Genomic DNA, 19551 nt, shown 5'->3' on the forward strand with positions numbered 1-19551 from the left:
TAGTAATGAATTTCTACAGTTCACTTGTCTGCATAGAGGTCGTGCTGTGCCTGGCAGTAGTCTCCACTGCCCTTCAGAAACTCCATAAATGTGTGACCAAGAACACCACAGAACTGCTGTAAAGAGAAGGGTAAAAAAACAAAACAAAACAAAAAAAGAAGCATAATGAGCATAGGTGAAGTGAGGTTTTGAAGACACTAAGCATTATAAAATTAAAAATTAAAATCAGGGCAACTAAGCAGTTTCACAAGTTTTGTTTTTTAATCCAAGAATCAGGTTCACACAAGAATCCTGTTAACCTTTCTTAGCAAGCATTACTTGAAAATAAATGCATTTAACTAATACAAAGTTCGCACATAGGGTTTTTTCAACACCAGAAATGGAAATGTATTAAAATACCAATTCAAATGTGATAAACATAGCAAGAAGACACCAAGTTTCAAGAAACCTTGTATTTATATAAAGTATAGCTTTTCCAGGATACCCATACAAGTGTATTTTACATTCTGAACTGGGAGACATACAACATGTACTAAAGTTATACTGACCTTAAGCAGCCCCATGAAGGCAAGGATGAGATTCCTTGTTTGATACTCAAGCTGAGTATCAAGCAATTTCTAGTGTTAAAGAAACCCTACAAGTCTCTACATAGATGTAAAGTCACTTCTCTTAAAGGCAAAAGACTTACTTTGCATATAAACATCATTAATTAACATACAGAATAGCCAGTTAAAAAAAAATTTAAAAATTCACCTAAATCCAACTGTCTCAAATGGGAAGCTGTGGAAGCAGATGCAAGGTTTTTGTCGGCTAACAAAAAAACTGATCTTCTGAACATTTTTTGAGACTTTCAGGTCACACAGATTTCTGACTAAGGAACATGTCACACACTAGAGGCTGAAGACTCAAGGCAACCTTCATCTGCCTTTAACTGCCTTTTTACACTATGACTTTATTAATATTCCAAGATAGTGGTCATAGTCTAGCTAAAACTACGTAATATCAGTTCTTTGCCTTCATGAATCTAGTATCTAGCAAACAGAAGCCGTAACTTCACTGCAGCAGCGTTCGGATTTCTCTTTTTAACTACAAGCGAGCTCTGTGCATCCATCCACATATATAATCAGTGCAAGCATGCATGAGAAAATAAGAGTCATTATTTCAGTGTTCTACACTCCAACCCTCCCATTCAAAAGATTATGAAAGCAGCAGCCTGTGTTGAAAAGCTTTCCAATCATAAGAAAGCAAATTAAGACAACTATACAGTAAGTGCTGGTAATAACCAGTATCTTCATTCACTTCCCCAAAGGGCAGGAAGAAAAAGTGACATGCAAATAAATCATGGTCATTAACTGCCATCTAGGATTTGAAGTTAGTCCAAGATTCCACTACAGGCATTAAACCATATACTATAAGACTACAGTGACTCTATCTAACAAAAACTATTGTTAAGTAGAAGCCACAACAGACCAATAGTTTAATAACTGTTGAGTTTTCTAAGAGGTACAGAATCACAGAATAGTTGTTGAAAGGGACCTTTTAAAGGCCATCTAGGTACCTTGGCAGTATAAGAGTTCTTAAAGACAACTATAATTTAAAGAATTGCAGCAGTGTTTTATGTTGTAGACATAGTTTTGCCCCATTCATAAGTTCAGAGAAGAGGAAGCTCAGTAACAGAGTAGTAGTAACAGAAAAGATCAGAATCATTAGGAGATTGGATTGTAACAGATAAGTAGAGCAGCATTGCACAATGTTGCAAAAGACCTCTAAAAAAATGCAGACCAAACACATTCAGGCATCCTTTTCATGTTTTTAGACAGCTTCCCTGTAAGAAGTTTTAAGGCTTCAATAAATAAATTTATAAAAAAAAAAAAAAAACAAACAAGAAAACAACAAGAAAACAAACAAACCCCACTAGCAAAACCACAGAAAACAAGACAAGACAAACAAAAAACAACACCCCAAAGAAAGAAAACCTGCTAACAAATACAGGAAACTAATAAGACAATTTCATATGCACTAGGCAGCCACCCCAGATAATTACCATACGTATTTCTGTACGGGCTGTAGAATGAAGGTTTTATTTGTGATAGCTTGAGGAACAGTGAGAACTCTAAATATAAAAGGCATGAAAGGAATAAGGAAGACCCTCTGAAGTCAAAGGCCAACAGAGTAACAGGAATCATGATAATTCAGACTCAGACCTCCAAGAATCATGATCTGACACAGCCATGCCCTAACAGAAGGTAGGTGTATATTAAAAAGACTCCTAGGAGCAGACCTAAGGAACACCTAAAATAGTAACTAAAAAAAAAAAGACCAAAAGTTAGCTTATTTAAAATCACTTCAAATTAGTTTAAGAAGCAGAACAGCAAAAAAGAACAGGAACAGCTTTAAGCAGATAGTGCTGCACAAGGTCTTGTGCTGCTTTTCAAATGCTCGGGCAGATCTCATGTTTATCTCTTCTAAGACTGCTAAGAGGAGCCATAGACAGTTTTTCTCCCTGACAGAGTGAAGGTTGTCAGAAACAGAAATAGAAAAGCATGCAAGTGAACTCAAGGAGATAGAATGAGGTCACTAGGGTAAATAAAAGACCTTTCAATCTGCAAGATAGAGATTTTTAGGGAAGAAAGAATGTAGAGTAATTGTAAACAGTAAATATGACCCCACACTAAGGAAAGTAGGAAGCAAGATGTAATCAGGGTTCATCCAGCCTGGTAGGCATGCTGCCATTAGTATACAATTAGTACTCAGTGCGATACCAAACAAACTGATCACAGGGGTAAAGAGGAAGACAGGCAGCAAAGCATTAGTCAAGTAATAAAACCTACTTTTTAAATGCAGATTGTTAATCGTATCTAGAAACTGGGTGCAAAGTTCAAATTCTTACACGAAGTTGAAGCAAGTATATTACACAATATTAAGCTTGAGTTTTCACTGTTTGCCTTAGCAACTACTGCTGCCCCAGTACAAAGGAGCAAAGCTCACATTTTCCTTTGATGTGAATGCCACCACTTCTCACCATTCCTAGCCAGAAAGCTCCACATGCAGACCAACTTCTCTGGCCAGGGACACACTGCACACTTAAGACAGCGTTGCTAACCAAGTTTAGTTCTGTTCTGGGAGTCAAATGAAAATTAAAGACAAGTAGTACCCTGGCATACTGTTTGTGTTATGGCACTAAGCCAGAGTAGTATGCTTCACCCTTTAGCAAAAAGACTTGTTGGAGGATAAGAAATCAGCTATAAAGAGTGTTGTAGTAATTAAGACCACTTCAGGCTTAGAGAAAACTCAAATTACAGAAGCAAACTTTTGAGAAGCTTGGAAATACACTTTTAAATTACTTTATTGTCTGAGACAGTTAACTAGTTGGTAGGTAAGCTATCAAAAAAGTCAAGATGGTGTATGTAAGCTTAAGGCTGCAGAAGTGAAACTCAAGTGCAGAGTATTGTACACTTAACAGCAACTCATTGTTTGTACCATCAAGCTGGATATTCCAGCATATTCCTTTCAGTTTACATGAGTTTTCCTTGAGGAAAATTAACACATCAGGGATTTGGAAATTAAGCAGCTGTTCCTACCAGTAACTGAAAGCCAAACATTTAGGCTGTTAGACCCATCAAAATAAACTTGGAAAACAAAACTAAGGTTAAAACAGCAGGACCACCTACTAAGAGAAGGTATCCTGTCCAATATGGGATAAAGTAATGTTAATTATGATTGTACCATCTACCATCGTTTATGCTAGGAAAAGTTAAGAGAATTCAAGCAAGAGGAATTAATCTTGAAAAGAAAAGCTTTAATTCATGTATTTCTTTAGGGCTGGAAGCTAAAGTATCTGTCCCCATTGACAAGTAGATTCAGTTGCATGTTAATTCTGGGTTTGAAACAATCACTTGTGTCTGGCAAAAACTGCTTATGAAAGTAACAAGTAACTTACTAGACTTTTACTGACAGGTGGAAAGCAGAGAGGTATAAAGTTATCCTATGCTGTTGACTTGTTCACAACTAGGCAGCATCTTGAGAAGCATGCAAACAAAAGTGCTTGTTTACAGTTACGGAACACTTCACTCTACCTTCAGAAGATGTGCAAGATGGTTCACAGTTGCTCAGTCCACCTGTTCATAGACCAGAAACATATCCAGAACCAACCATGTGCTACCACATTCTCTGCAGTCACAGACCTATCACTTGCTCAACTACTGAAACAACAGGATCAGAACTAGAAAACTAGAACTACATTTCATTATAGTTTAAGAACACCTGCAAGTAAGTTCATTGTTCTAACTTCCTACGTGACAAAAAGTTACTGAAAGACTGAGGGACAAACACCCCTTTCCCTTATTACCCAAGGCCTAAGTAACAACTGCTAAAGCAGACAAGAAGTGGGAGGGTAAGGGGTACAAACTGCAAAATCATTACACAAAGTAGAGGCACATCATTAGGTACTGTTTACATGATGGGTGTCCTATCTACTGGGCACACAAATCCCTGTATTAGGATACCCATGGTGATAACACTAACCATTTTGGACCAGAGAAAGTGACCGATGGCCTAAGAAAATACATATTAATACACTAGTTATCACAGAGGGGAGATTCCAAAGGTTTTATCACAAATTTGTTGCAACATGCTCTGTGAAGGAAGGATGTTTCTTGTGATTCAAGAATGCAGTTTAGGGGGAAGAAAAAATTATCTCAAAGCTTCCTATCTAACAAGTCAATATAGCTTCCAGAGATGATAAAAACTAAGGCCATGTGGTTGTGTTTCTAGTTCTTCTTGGACCACGGAAAAAAAAACCAAAATGACCAACCTCCACCCTCCCCAACTAACCAACAAAAAAAATCCCACAAAGAAGCTTCAGCAGATATTGGGAAAAAATAATAAATCACAGAAACCATGCACTTGTCTAGTGCAGCCTTGAGTTTCTGAAAGGAGAATCTCAAAATGACTTAACGCTGTCACTTCAATAGCAAGTGACATAAACCCTGCCATCCTAGTCAAGAATTACTCCATTATGTTTAAAGCAGTAACATGAGAAATTTAGCTTATACATGCAAAGACAGTTATTGCTCTATTTTACTGCGTCTAATAAGGGTAAGAGTGCCAAACAAGAAGTTTAATCTGTGAAGAAAACTGTAAGGAGTTACAGATTTAACACAGAAGTACCTCTTGTATTGACCTAAGAGAGTGAATTTAGCTGTTTTGTTGGGTTTTTTTTTTAAATAAAGTTACTATCTGCTATCTAGATTATTCAGAATTCAGTAATACTCTGATCTGGGTGCTCTGGTTAATCTTTAAGGGAACAAGTGATCACTTATAGTCAGCCCACACACTGGGACAGATCCAGCACTCTTACGTGGCATGTAGTCTGTCAGAACAGGAAGGCTGCACAAGATAGAAGTTATTAGATAAGGCTAAATTCTATTTATTTACTGTCTTACTGACACATTTAGTTTCAATAGGACAATGACATCCTTCTTTGGCTCCTGCTCTGTCACCCATTTTTCTTTCTCACCATCTTAATTCCTGCCATGGCTGTGTAATGTTGTGCTGCTTCTTTTATATTTCCCCAAAAACAACTCTGTTTCTGTACAACAATTTCAAAACACTTTGTTGTTTCATCAATGGAATAGTAAGAACTGACATTTAAGTGTCACCTTCATGGTTTTTGATTTCACAGTTTTACAAGATTACAAGGAGACAGGGTTCATACATCTGAGTCACTGACTGCTTGGGAAAGACTCTGTAGATAGAATCATAGAATAGTTAGGGCTGGAAGGGACCTTAAGATCATCAAGTTCCAACCCCCCTGCCATGGGCAGGGACACCTCACACTAAACCATGTCACCCAAGGCCTCGGCCAGCCTGGCTTTGAACACTGCCAGGGATGGAGCATTCACAACCTCCCTGGGCAACCTATTCCAGTGCCTCACCACCCTAACAGGAAAGAATTTCCTCCTTATACCCAATCTAAACTTCTCCTGTGCAGGAGACATATTGGAAAGTTGTCTACAGCAGTATTAAGAAACATTAGAATTGCAGGACCCTCACGCTAGAGACTGTGCATTTGTCAGTTCGTAACATTTGCTATGTGCATGGATGGTTACGAGACCACAACCAAGATCTGCACATAACCATCACTAATCCTGTTTCTATTACTGTAGATTACTTGATTCTCATAACGCTTTGTCTTGCTTGCTTCCCCACTTTTGAAGGATTTACTACCACCAGCAAGCCTTGCATTGTTTGTGTGCTGCGGTCACAGATGCTAGGCAGCAACTGGCACCGAGACTACCTGGGAGGGGGAAGGGAGAACAGGGAGTTGGCAAGCAGATGAGGAAAGCAAAAACTTAAGATGCTGAAACCGTGATCCACCTCCGGAAGAAAATGCCTTCCTCGAAAAGCCAGACGGTAAGATCTTAAAAGCAGCTTCGGTCAAAATTTGACCGCGTTTATGAGCTTCTGAGGGATAATGGCACACTGTTGCAGAAACATCGACTTCAACGTGTACTCAAGTGACTCCTCTGCGGACTTTTCATCCGGCCGAAGAGCCATCTCAAAGCCCGGCCTGAACAAGGCCAGCTGCATACGGGAGTTCGTGCATACCCCACCTCTGCTGCGTAAAACTCATTTCGGAAAGGATTCACGTCCACCCGAGGACGCCGGAGACAAAGCAGCAGCTCGGCGCCCCCACCCCGGCGGCGGCCGCACACGTGGGGCCACGGCGGGGAGCGAGCACCGGCCGCCCCAGCAACCAGCCGCCAGCGGCATGGCCCGGCCACGCTCCCCACCGCACCACTGGGCTGGCGGGCAGCCACGGGCAAGCCGGGGCTTGCCCGCTAAGACCCAGGCTCCGGACGCCCCCAGCGTCGCGTCAGCCTTGGGGCGCCAGGCTCCCGACCTGCCCGTCTCTCCCCAGTGAGGAGCTGCTGTCCCAGCCGTGACACCGCCCCAAGGGCCGGGCCGTCGCCCCAGTTGCGGCGGTCACGGGTTCGCATCACGCTTCGATCAGGCTCCCGACACGGAGCCATCTTGTCCCCCGGAGCCGCCGCCCGGCCCCGGCCTCCCCCCGGCAGGGGGCTCCCGGCTCCCGCCACTGCCGGCCTGACGGCGTCCGGGGGTGCTGGGGCCCCGGCCGCAAGGGCGCTGCCCTTCCCGGCGGCCGCCCGCACTCCCAACCCGGCCCGGCCCGGCATACGCCGCCAGACAGACACCGGCGGGGGAGAATGCCGGGCCGGCGGGAGGGGCCGGCAGCAGCCAGGATCACAAAGCGGCTTTGTGCCCAGGCCGGACCGCTCGGGAGCTGCGGACAGGTCGCCCCCTCCTTCTCCCCGGCAAAGAAGGAACGGGCACCGTCAGGCGAGAGAAGGAGCTAAGGGGAGCCAGAAGGGTCGAACCCCCCCGCACCGGGCCTAGCTTCTTCGGCTCTCCTGTAACCCGCCGGGAGAAGCCGCAGCCTGGCCCTGCGAGCAGCCGCCCGGAGCCGGCGTGGCCCGGGCGACAGAACAAAGAAAGATGGAGGAAACGGGGAAGGCAGAGGGAAAGGGGGAGGAGAGGCGCGGTAGCAGGACACACGCGGGCAGCCTGAGGACCGCACAGCCGGCGAGGCTAGGGGCCCGGGAATGCGGGCTGGGGCGCGGACGTGCGGGCGACACTCACAGGAATATGGTTACTCATTGAAGACTGTAGCCTGATCATACAGCCGGGGTGCGGGCGCCACCGCCGGGGGCAGGAGGAGCAGAACCAGGAGGACGCGGAGGCGCTGGAGGCCGCGGAGCTGCCGGAGGGGGTTCAGCGGCAGAGCGGGGATGAACCATACAGCTGTGGCGGCGGGCGGCTCTGCGGACTGGCGCGGAGCGGATGCGGCTGCACCAGCAGGGACACTCGGCGCCGCCTCCCGCAAAGGCGCCCCAGGACCCACCCTCGCTCCTGGACGTCACCGATGAGCGTTTCTGTCGCCCAATTAGGGGCGCCGCCAGCGCGCGCGGGCGGGAGCGAAGGTGCCGGGGGGTGTGGCGCAGGCAGGCTGGGCGGAGATGGGGGGCAGCCGGGAGGCGGAGGCAGCCGGCGAGAACCGGTTAGTGAATGAAGCGGGTGGCGGCAGGGCCGGGTGGGTGCGGCGGTGCGCGGGCAGAGCGGGGCGCTCCTCTGGGCTCCGGTTAGGAGTCACCCTGCGCGGGAGCTGGTCCCCACACCGGCGGCTTGGCCTTGAGCCACCCGGCACGGCCCCCGACTCCCGTGGGACGGCGAGTTTTAGACGGTTCCCTCCGCCCTGGGTACAGGGCGGTCGATGGGCGCTCCGCAGCCGCTGCGGCTCGCCGGCTGCAGACAGCCAGTTCCCGGGTTGGGGGGTGCCTGAGGGTGGGGCGCCCGGCGGGGCTGAGAGGCGGAAATGGTGCGGGGTGAGGGGGGAGCGGGGAGCGGGATGGCGTGTTGCGGCACTCCGGCCTCGGAAGCGGACGGTGGTGAAGCAGTCGCGGCTCTGCGTTCTAATTCCTAAGCGCCTTAACGCCCCTGTCGCAAAACCTCTTTTGAGAGTTTGATGCTAATAGGAAGCTCTCGGTGCGTTTTGTCCGCAAATTATTCTGTGCTTTTGAGACAAATTAAATCATGGTTTCTGGTTTTATAGGTGGGGGATCGGCCCAGAAGGGCAGAAGTGGAGTGGGAAAGAACGTGGACTTCTGTCTCTCGCCCCTAAGAAGCCCCTTCTTAGACACGGGGTTTACTGACAGGCGGACGTCTCCAGCGTGAATCCGGCAGTGGGAAACACCTGTGGTGTCAGCTCCGTGCGTAACTGGTGGAGGCATGGGAGTCAGTCCCCAGCCAGATACTGCCGGCCTGGAAAACACCTCAATGTGGGTCAGCACTAGCTTTATGAAATAACAGGCTATTTTTAGCTTCAGTTAGGCTGATACTGTTCTAGTTACGCTTAACTAGTTACGCCTTTCTTCTGCGTGTTATTTTACTGTCACTTTACCTATTACAAGAGTCTGCAGAAGTTGTTTTTCATCTAGAAAATAAATAGCTCAATTCTGAATCTCGGCAGTTTGTGTTGGCTTGTACAAAGCATGGCCACTTTGTGGTTTTGCCCAAATTGTCTGATTTTGTACAACCTGCAGAGACCATGGCTTGTACAGAGGAGGTTTTCATGGTAATCTACACGAGAGATGTGTTACTCAGTGTCTGTATTATCTTTCATTCCACCTGACTTCAGGTGAGCATAAGCTAATTTCTGACTGGGAGCCATGTCTCTGCTAGGATAATACATTCAGCTTTTCTGGGTTATAAACTACATCTGGGCTGTATGTATTTACATTTGAGTGTTTTTATTTTCTGACTGACTCTGGGCTTGTCTGATGAACTTGCAGCTGTTTCCACTTCTCCATGTAAGACTTCTTGAAAATATGCACAGAATCCTACCAAATAATAAGATGATCCCAAGGTTAATGGCAGCTTGGAATAATGTGAGATTTTTTTGTTGGTGATTACAGTGTTAGGAAGCTTTTTAGGGAAGGAAAAAAAGTCAACACAGCTCCCCTCATCAGTCAAGTTTGAACAGCTTGCTCTGGATAGAGTTCTGAGACAGATCAAACAGTTCTTTACCTGCTTTAATCCACAATGTTGGGTTTTGATGCTTTTTTTCCCCTGCAACAATGCAAGCTTTTGTTTACTTTTCATTGCACATTAAACTGATCAGGATTTTAGGATCAAATTACTTTCTGCTACAACATCCTTTCAGTGCTGTGGCACAGTAGGTTGGAAAGAAGAGTCACTGGCAGTTTCTTTGGAACAGTATACTCCACGAAAAAAGGATTTAGTTCAGAAAGTTTAGTCTAAAACCATCATTTAGTCTAAAACTGCATGATTTTTTTTTTACTTTTTTTTCTTTTTAATAAAAAAGAATGCCTGTGTCATTTTAACTATTTAAGATTAATTTGTATTGTGATAGTCCCTATCTGGACCCCCTAGTTGTGATTAATTATGTCTTACTAGTTGGTACTTCAGATGCAGTTCCTGTGTTTTACACTGTGAGGTGATGAGTTACATGGAGCGTTACAAGTATTCTACAATAAAGTAGTCCACCATTTCATGTATCATAGGACAGAGATATTTATAGGAGAGATAGACAAGTGGATAGTTACAGGGTGCCAGGTACTGAACTGGTGAAACAATGTGAGTTGAGGAGGCAGAAAATAACAGGAAGAGAAAAGGCTCCTGAAGAACTTTAAAGACTAAAAAAATGCTTGTAAAGAGAAGTGGGGTGAATTCATAAGTAATTAACATTATTAGTCTGAGGAGCAAAGATGTGATCATCACCAGTATTGCGGTATTAGGAAACATAATACCACTTTTATGATAAGAGGCTATAATAGGGTAGAATTTGAATATATTTTTAAAGCAGTGTGAGTCAAAAATAAAATCTGGGCATTGCCTGAATGTCTAGCCGGTACGTAGTCGACTATAACCAGTATCTTTCGAAAGTTTTGATAGGAAGTTGTGCGTTAAACCAGTGAATTTAAAGAATACCAGTTTCAGAAATCATAATGGTAAGATACACATTATGATTACTTTTGTTTTAGAAAACCTGGTGTTTTATAATCTCTGGTAATTTGATGTTGCCTTATTCTCTGAAGTACAATAGTGGAAAAGATTCCCTAGTCACTTTCTTTATGTAAAAGTCTATATACTTTATATGCTCTCTCAGCCATTTTTGTCAACAAGGGGAGTCCTAATGTAGTTAGGAAGCAATTTTTTAAAATTTCTGATCATCTTCGTCAACTTTCATGTGCTTCCAAAAAATATATTATTGTTTAACTCGAGGCAGAAGTAGAAGTAGTTTTCAGCATCCAGTCACACAGCATCCATGCATTACTTTGAAGTGGTTTGTATTAATTTCTTGCTAGTACATGTGTTCTGGTTTGAGAATGCCATTCCTATGGGAGTTATGAAAGTTAAGCTTTAAAATATTGCTCTTATGTTTGAAGTGTGTATCTATATGTATAAACTAATGTAACTATTACGCAAAGACTAAATAAAATATTCTGATTTTTACTGTGCTTGTTTTTTGCAGACACTTAACTTCCTTAGTCCATCTCAACAGAAGTCAGTTGCACCCATTTAGGTGTGTCTTGTGTATCATGAGGGCAAAAAACCACAAAGAGTTGTATACTGGAAAGAAATAAAAGAATCTGAATTTGTTAAAGTATCAGTTGAATGTAGTTTAACTGTAGTTTCAGTGTGTTTGTGTGGACTAATCCTATTTTAAATCTGAATGTGGTCAGGGGCATTTTATATAGATACTGGTGTCATGTCTATTACTAGTATGGAGTTACAAGTTGTATGGACAAAAATGCAGTTTTGAATTGTATGATTTGTGCTGTGTGCCGTCTTGTGGTGGTGGGGTTAGAACTAGATGACCTTTAAAGTCTATTCTGACCCAAAGCATTCTGTGATTCTGTGAATTAACTTACTTAAGGGTTTGTTGGTTAGGTTTTTGATTTGCTGATATTAATGGTAGCTTTCTGTGGTGAAATTTCTGAAAGCTGTGTTTATACCCATGTCATGCCAATGTTTAAATAAGTTAAGTGAGTTAACTATGACTGGGTTAGACTGTTGTCTAACAGAAAACTCATGTGACTAAGCTGGTTAAAACAAAAAAAAAAGTATAAGAATATAATTAATGCAAGTCAACAGTTCTAGGGAAAATAGCTGTTGTAAAGAAAGCTGACTTAATGCTTTGATAAGATTACAAGATTGGCATAAAACTAACTACATAGCTGTAGCACTAAATGTTCATGTTTTCAGTTTTATCAAAGGAGTGTAATGCAAAGACTGATTAATAGTAAATAGCAATGATGTCAGTGTAGTTTTGTGGAGTAATATAGATTTTTTTTTTAGTAATTCGGATTCACTTGGAAGTGTAATTTTAGTGTAAACACTTGCAAAGTCAAACACCTAGAACCAGGAACACAAGCAAGAATTAGAAGTTTTTAAGAATGTTTCTGTTATTCTCAAAAGAGTCCAGGGATTTTAATGCACAAGTAAGCCAATATCAACTCCCAGGGCAGTTCTTTGGTAACAGTAAAAATGATCCTTATGTGATCCTTAGATATATAACCTGAAATTGTGAGTAGAAAGATTTTTATTTATAAATAGCATCAATACCAGCTATTGAAATACCACGCTGTTGACCACAGCCTTCTCAAGTTACCTTATTTTCTGTTATAAAAAAAAAAAACCCAACCCAACTGTCTTGAGTCTCTGTGTGGCATTTTTTGTGTGTCCTATTACCTACTCCTTTAAATTTACCACTGCTACTCTTAGCACTTTTTCTCACATTTTGTTTCACCTGGAAATTCTGCTTTTAATGTTTCTAACTTTCATTAATACTTACAATTTAACCATCTGCTTCTTTATATTTTTCCAGTGATAATAATTTCTTTGTCTATAAAATTCTTCTAAATTACTTTGTTGCTCATGTCAATTTTCACTATGTCAGTTTCATTTCTGTGGCTGGTCTCGTTTATTGTCCCCTCTAACATATTTTCTTCTTTATTGTTTGATGGGTGTTCTCAGTTGTAGTCTGTTTTCAAACTGCTTAATTTTGATCAGTCCTTTAAAAAGTCTCGTGACTGTTAAATATTAATTCATTTTTCTCCTACGTCCAGGTTTTGCTCAACTGTGCAGTCAGGAAGCCTGTTCTATTTCCATGGGTTGGCCTCACAGGGTTACAGCATGCCTCTGAGCCCTCTGCTGCTGGCATATACTACCTAAGGAACGCTTCTAGCAAGACTGATGGGACAGACGTGCTCTGTGCTACAAGGAGGGGGGGGGTGCTCTGCTATGGAAATTTCTGTGCAGACGTGCTGAAGATATTTTTGATGTATTTGTGGTTCTGAGTGGAATGAACTGGTTGAAGAGTGGTACGCTCTTCATTATTGTGGGAAATTTGTGTGTGTTGCTCCAGCACGTTACCAAAATGGAAATATTTTACAGTGGGCTCTTACTTGTTTGGTTTCTTTGGCTATGCATATTTAGAAAAATAATCAGAATTCATTATGAGGATTTAGCACAGATCCTTTCACCTCTTAGTGTAATAGGGCACTTTATATACGAGATGTGGTATGCTAAACATTTCTGGTATAGCATCATGATCTTGGGATAGATCATGTCCATATGCTTTAGTGATGAGTTGTTTTCTATTTTCAGCTCATAAAACTGCTGGGTTTGGAAGAGAAGGCCTTTTCCATTTCTCTCTGGAACTCTGGTCAGGAACTGGTTAGAGGGAATAGAGAACTACTCCCGATACTTCACAAACACAATCAAATATTGTGAAACCCCATTTCAGTTATTTATTGGGAAAATTCAATGAATTACTCATGTTACTTCTGTCTGTTCAATGGAAGAATTGTCTCAGTCAAGGACTTTCTGCCCAGTATCTCTTAAAACTTTGGAGGTCTGCTAAAGAAGGATTTTTTATGACTGAAAAAGTTGTGCTCTTCTTGTTGTAATTGTCACTCATCAGGTTTAACATTCATGATTGGAAGTTAGGCAACACACAATTCAAATAGATGGTGTTTAAGTAATACAGGAGTAATCCTAAAGATTAATAGTTTCAAAAAAATTTGCACAATATTGCTCGCATGTAAGTTTTCTGTTACACACTTTTACAACGTCTCATTTACTACTATTAAAGTAGGTTAGCTCTGTCATTAGGAAAGTTGGGCCTTTTGATTTCATTTAAATTAGGTTTTCTACAGTGACTCTTTTTGGAACAGTCCAGTGGTCTGACATTCTGGATATGTCATGGCATTTATCTCAGCAAGCTTTCGTGCTGACAGCCTGGGAATATTTTCTCAAGATAGGTTAGGGGAGCAAATCAGAGCCTCGCCATAGGGATTACAGGTAGAGCTTTTGGTGCTTATAGTTCTTCATATTTGAAATGACCATATATGTAATAAATTGTAGCATAAAGATCCTATACAGCTGCTGTCACAAAACTGCAATCTAATTCTGATTTTTTTTTGTTGATGTCTTTCAACAGTGGTACACATGAAGGCTGCTAGACTGGTACTTTAATAATAATATCTTTGACATTTAATGGCAATTACAAGATGTACTACAATTGCAAGGACTGATAACTATTACCTTTTACTTTTTTTTTTTTTTTTTTTTTTTGATGAATGTGAAAATTCATTTACGGTCTTGGTCTAAAATGTTAACCGCATTTTGTTGCCTGGTATTACTGCTGCAGCCAGAACTAAACAGTGATTTCTGCTGAGTCCCTTCAGATTACTGCAGCCATCAGTCAGTTACTGCCTGTTCATCATCCTGTCCACACTGCTCCTGATTTTTCTTCTCAGTTGCTAGGGAGGAATATTCATTGATTTTTCCATTTGGCGGCTTTGTTTTTTTTTTTTTTTTTTTTTTGGTGTTGTTTTTTGTTGTACAGCAAAATATCAGCAAATTACCGACACAGGAAAGCTTTATAGGTCCTCTTGCATAACTCAGTCTATTCTTCTGCCAACTGATCCGCTGCATTGTCAGTTTTTAATTTGGTGGCATTTCTTTATTGTTGAAAATTGTTGCCTTTGATTTTAATTCTGAGATTGAAAGATAGAAGGCAAAGCTTGGTAACACAAGCCCTGCTGCAGTTCTGTTACGTCTTTAGATTCAAGCTTACACCATTAAATTGCAATTAAAATTATTCTGCAAGAAGGAAATTTAGGACATGTCATAGAAAATGTGAAAAGTGTTTACTGATGTTCAGATGGCACCTCCTGTGTTTCAGTTTGTGAAACTGGGTCTGCCACTGGGCACCACTGAAAAGAGTTGGTCTTCATTTTTCTTTATGCTCTTCTTTCAGGTATTTATATGCATTGATGATATTCCCCAGAACCTTCTCTTCTCCAGGCTGAAGAGTCCCAGTTTGCTCAGCCTGGCCTTGTATGAGAGATGCTCCAATACCTGAACTCTTGTTTCGCTCTTATGTATCCGCATGTAGAGCTCCATGCACTCCAACTGCTCTTTCACATAAAGGGCAATTCCCCCTCCTCCTTAGGTCTTCCTAGCCTGTCCTTTCTAAAGATCTGGTGTCCCTTCATTCCATATGCCTCCTCAGTATTCAAATGCCTAATTTTTTTAATTGATGAAATTATAGGATTAGCAAGAAATGTATGACTGTTCAACAGCACACAGTGTCTGATATCAAATTCTGGTATTTCCACATCTGTCTAATTATAGTCCTATTTGTAGTACTTCTTAGCTTTGTGTTAGTATTTATTCATGCTAAAGTATACACTTTCAGTGAGTCAAACTTTAATATTTAAAATTAGTGGCTATAAATATTAAAAATACTTTTCCCCTTTTAACTGTAATGGTAGGTACTGTCTCAAGCAAGAATAAATCTAAAAATAAAGGGTGAATTCTAAAATTACATTGTGATACCCTGAATACCTCTGATGTTTACTGTCCTATAACTTTTAATACAGTCATATGAAAACAATAACCATACTGAAGTGAAACATCTTTGCATTAGAAGTCTCCCTAACAACCTGTGATAGGAAGACCGCCTTTGTGTCTGTTGAAACTGTAGATTTTATGTGAGGTTGGGTGCCATGCCAGAAGTGATACTCCAAGTCTTGCCCATATAGAATGACATAGACTTTCCTTACCAATGGCTTTAGCATATCGGTCGTCTGAAAAAACATACCCTATTAATACCTAAACCCATGTAGGTGTCTGGCTTAGTTCTAAACAGTGTCTGTGCCCATACTCTGCCTGATATTTTACTTTGAGGTGTGCTACATACCAAAAAGACTTTAATCCACTTAACTTGTGGAAACTGATAAAATTGCAACACAATCAGATATGACTATTGATAAATATATTCAGTCAGTTGACAGTACATCAAGTATTTCACAGGACATGATTTTCTACATTTCTTCTGCAATATTTCAATACATTCTCTTAACTCATCACCCCAAAGTTACATAGTGATACCGTATTTAAAATATGAGTTAAGATGACATATAGAGTACTTGCAAGCCCTAAGAACATACCTCAATGTTTCGAATTATTCATTTGAATCCAAATTTCTTACATTTCAAGTGAATTTATAGTCTTTAAACCTGTGGGAGGAATTTCTGCTTTTGCTAAGATTAAAACTGGTCTGATCCCTTCTGGAGGGTAGATGATCAGAATAAAATGGAGCTAGCTAAGAACCTCAGGAAGTCATCCAGTCCATTTTGCTGTCACAAAAAGTTATGGGTCAGTATGTGTCATTCCTGACAGGTGCTTTTCTCACCTGTCCTGGCTGTGTTCCAATAGTTGGCATACTACAACCTCTTCAACATCTGTTTCAGTTTTTTGTTATCCCTACCTTAAAATCATTTAGAAACCTTCAGGAACAGAAACCATCATAGTTTCATTTTTACAGCATTATGCGCTCTTAAGAAAAGCAAAATAAATGAAGGGCCTCACCTGCTTTCCAAATACAACTGTGTTGTGGTATTGGCCTAATACTGCAAGGTCAAAGGCACTTGTTCAGGACTACAAGACTGTAAATGTAATCTTCTTTTCCACCTTCTGGGATTTGAGCCTATATCTCTCAGAAGATTCCCTTAATCCTGAGACTGTACTGCATCTTCGGTATATAGTGGGTGACTACGGCCTCTCAATCTCTTCTGTTACTCTACTACTCTCTGACAAGATGTAAAAATCCTTGCTGAACACATGTGCCATACCTGTTAGTTAAGTGTCTACCTTCTCACTTTTTTGGTTTCTGACTCACTGATTATTTATGCTTTATATTCATAGTGCAATGGTATCACTGGTGGCCCAGGTAGATCTGGGATAGACAGTGATTAAAGAAACAGGATTTTAAGTTAGGTCTGTTTGTTTCTGGATAATTATTTAAACAGAAGTCTCAAGGTTTCCACAATAATGCACATAAATTTAACAACTAGTAATTTATGTCTTATTGCTGGATTTAAAATAGCAAGGAGGTACAGGGTATTTCAATTATATTTTAAGAAATTCAGCATAATAAGAATGAAAACTAAAAGGCTGGCAGTGAGATTAATGTCAGTTTAGAAGGGACAAATCCCTAGATTGTAGGATTAATGAAGCTCTGTGCTGCGAATATACCTTAGCTGAACTATGGACATAACTTTAGTTAGTGTGACACAAAAAGAATTCTGGATTCTGGTTACTGCCTTCTGCTTGGGGGCATTCATCCAAATTGAAACCTTGTCTTCTGCTGCTTATATAAAAGGTACAATAGCTCAGTCTTTAAACATCCATTTAAAAATACAGTTTCAACCATACATCTTGTTAAAAAATAGATTTCAGGTATGTATTTCAACAAAGAGTTTACATTTTAATGCCTTTTAACATGAAATACAGACCTTAGGAGGCACCATTTTCCACCCATTTTGATGTCTGTAATAAATGGTGTTTGCTGATTATCAATGTCAAAGATCTACCTGTAATTTGGGAGGGAGGTATAATAATCCAAAATGAATTTTACTTGATTTCATTGGACAAAATATATGGTGACTTCTGATTTCATTTCTAAATTTGAAATCTAATTTTTTAAGAATGTGTAAACTAAGTATTGAAAGTTGCATTACTGCTTTTAATGGCTCTTTGTCAAAGTTGTTCTGGACTAAATGGTGTAAGGAAGACTTTGCTGATGCTATCCTTCCTGTGGGTAGTAATTAGTCATCTGGTTAAAAACAGAGACTTGCTGCATAGGTACCTTGGTTTTCAGTGAATATTTCCCTAACTTATATGACCTGAAACAGATATTTGAGAATACATTTCCAAATGTAGTTAAATATTTGAAATACTCTTTTTTTCCTAGTTTACATTTAATTTTTCTTTTTTTAATTTTTTTTCCCCTCTAGATCCATCTTCATTTGCATTCACTGTTTCACTGTTGCTTCAGCTCTGGACAATAGAAGAAATTTAATACTTTACAGCACTTTGGTCACAGCTTTGGTCATTTTCTAGAGCAACTAATGGACCATCTGCTTAAAGCATTGCTGGAGTTCTATAGGTTTAGTTTCTTCTGAAATTAAGCAAACTGGTTCCCTTAGTCTTTTGCCCCAGAGTACATATTTTGCTCCTTATCCTGTTCCATCCAGTTAGTCGAAATCCTTCTTTGAAGTTAGATGCCTGAAACAGGATGCAGTACTCAATTTAATATCTATCCATGTCAGTGGGAGTAGAAACACTACTTCACTGTGTTGTCTGCAACACTGTTGTTCATGCATCCCAGTATGGCTTACATTTTCACAACAGTAAGACAGTGTTGATTCACCCTGGCTTACAAACCACAGTGACTCCCAAATTCATTTTCAAGGAATTTCTGTCTAGTCATCTTGCAGCTGTACTTTTGCTAGCCCCTAGAAAGAATTTTGTTAAGCACGATAATTCTAGTTCTGTCAATCTGCTTATGATCTTAAGGTCCTTTCCAACCCTAACTATTCTATGATTCTATGATTCTATGTATGCTCCAAAACATAATATAAAATGCAACTGTAATAAATTATTCTTTTATGTGATAATCTAATGTACTGATTTTGCATTATTGAATAGTGCCAGTTGTAAGGAAGATTTCTGTAGTTTTATACTCCATCACCCCTCCCTTTGGACAATGAACTATTAATTTTAAATTTTCTTTAAAAAAATGTTTAAAGTTTCTCAAGTGCTTCTGCACCTGTCTTACTTTAGTTTCATCAATACATTTTTCTTTGCTTGAAATAAAGTCTCATGGTAGTACCAAAAAACTCCTTGCAAGTTAGTACTTGAGATCCTTTCTTCTTTTCTCCTATCTACAAAGCCTATAGTCTGGTTTAGAAGGAGATTAAATTGGTTTAACTCAAGGGATTCCCTACAAATCTTTCAGACTATCTCTTAAAAACCTCCAAACTGTTGCTGTTTGTTGCAGTATTTTTCTGAGAATTACAGTTGTCTGACTGGTTCATAAGTTCCTGTTTCCCTCTCTGCCTCTTTTTAAAATGTGTTATTTTTTCTGGAACCTCATTTACAGCATACAGCTAGTGTGTCAATTAGAAAAATCTCTAGAAAATAAAACCCTAGGTTTCTGATTGCAGACATATTTTAAACCCAAGGCAGTCCTTTCCTTAACAGGATGTTAACCTCAGGGCAGTTATGCAGAAACCATTCTGTTGCATTCTAGAAAGAAAGTAATAAATCTGGTCCCAGCTGACTATCAAGCAAGAATCCATGACTGTGGATCATGAGTGGACAGGAATGCCTTACTGTTGTCTGGCATTACATGCGGCATTACTGGAAAGGATGGATTTCAGACATGTTACTATCCTTGGGTTTTTTTTATTGTCTGGGCAGCAGGGTATCAAATTTTTGTGTTTTCATTCTAAGTGACATACATACTGCTGTGTGCTATATATGTCATATGGATGCTAAATCCTTGGTTTTGAAACCTACTCCTGGGACCAAGTGTTTAAATATTTTTCTTGGGTCTCTTTTCAGATTTTTGAGTAGAGGATGCAATATGAT

The 19551-nt window shown here is 40.6% G+C and overlaps 1 protein-coding gene and 2 long non-coding RNA genes across 3 annotated transcripts; 2 read left to right on the forward strand and 1 right to left on the reverse strand.

Annotated features, from left to right (window-relative positions):
- Positions 1 to 20: 20 nt before the first annotated feature.
- LOC133209304 (uncharacterized) lies at positions 21 to 7701 on the reverse strand. The gene is made up of 2 exons (XM_061347844.1): positions 7663 to 7701; positions 21 to 116 (listed from the first exon to the last, which is right to left on the reverse strand). The coding sequence occupies exons 1-2, from the start codon at positions 7699 to 7701 to the stop codon at positions 21 to 23; spliced, it is 135 nt and encodes a 44-aa protein (XP_061203828.1).
- Positions 7702 to 8714: 1013 nt separating this feature from the next.
- Positions 8715 to 13330, forward strand: LOC133209306 (uncharacterized). The gene is made up of 2 exons (XR_009724651.1): positions 8715 to 8862; positions 12672 to 13330. It is a non-coding gene; the product is annotated as an uncharacterized LOC133209306 (long non-coding RNA).
- LOC133209305 (uncharacterized) lies at positions 9851 to 10727 on the forward strand. Its single transcript, XR_009724650.1, has 2 exons — positions 9851 to 10031; positions 10540 to 10727. It is a non-coding gene; the product is annotated as an uncharacterized LOC133209305 (long non-coding RNA).
- Positions 13331 to 19551: the final 6221 nt, after the last annotated feature.

The sequence above is a fragment of the Neopsephotus bourkii genome, unplaced genomic scaffold, assembly GCF_033783945.1.
Source record: "Neopsephotus bourkii isolate Nb327-2 ecotype Australia unplaced genomic scaffold, CSIRO-AGI_Nbou_v1 NB_330, whole genome shotgun sequence".
Classification (NCBI taxonomy): domain Eukaryota; kingdom Metazoa; phylum Chordata; class Aves; order Psittaciformes; family Psittacidae; genus Neopsephotus; species Neopsephotus bourkii.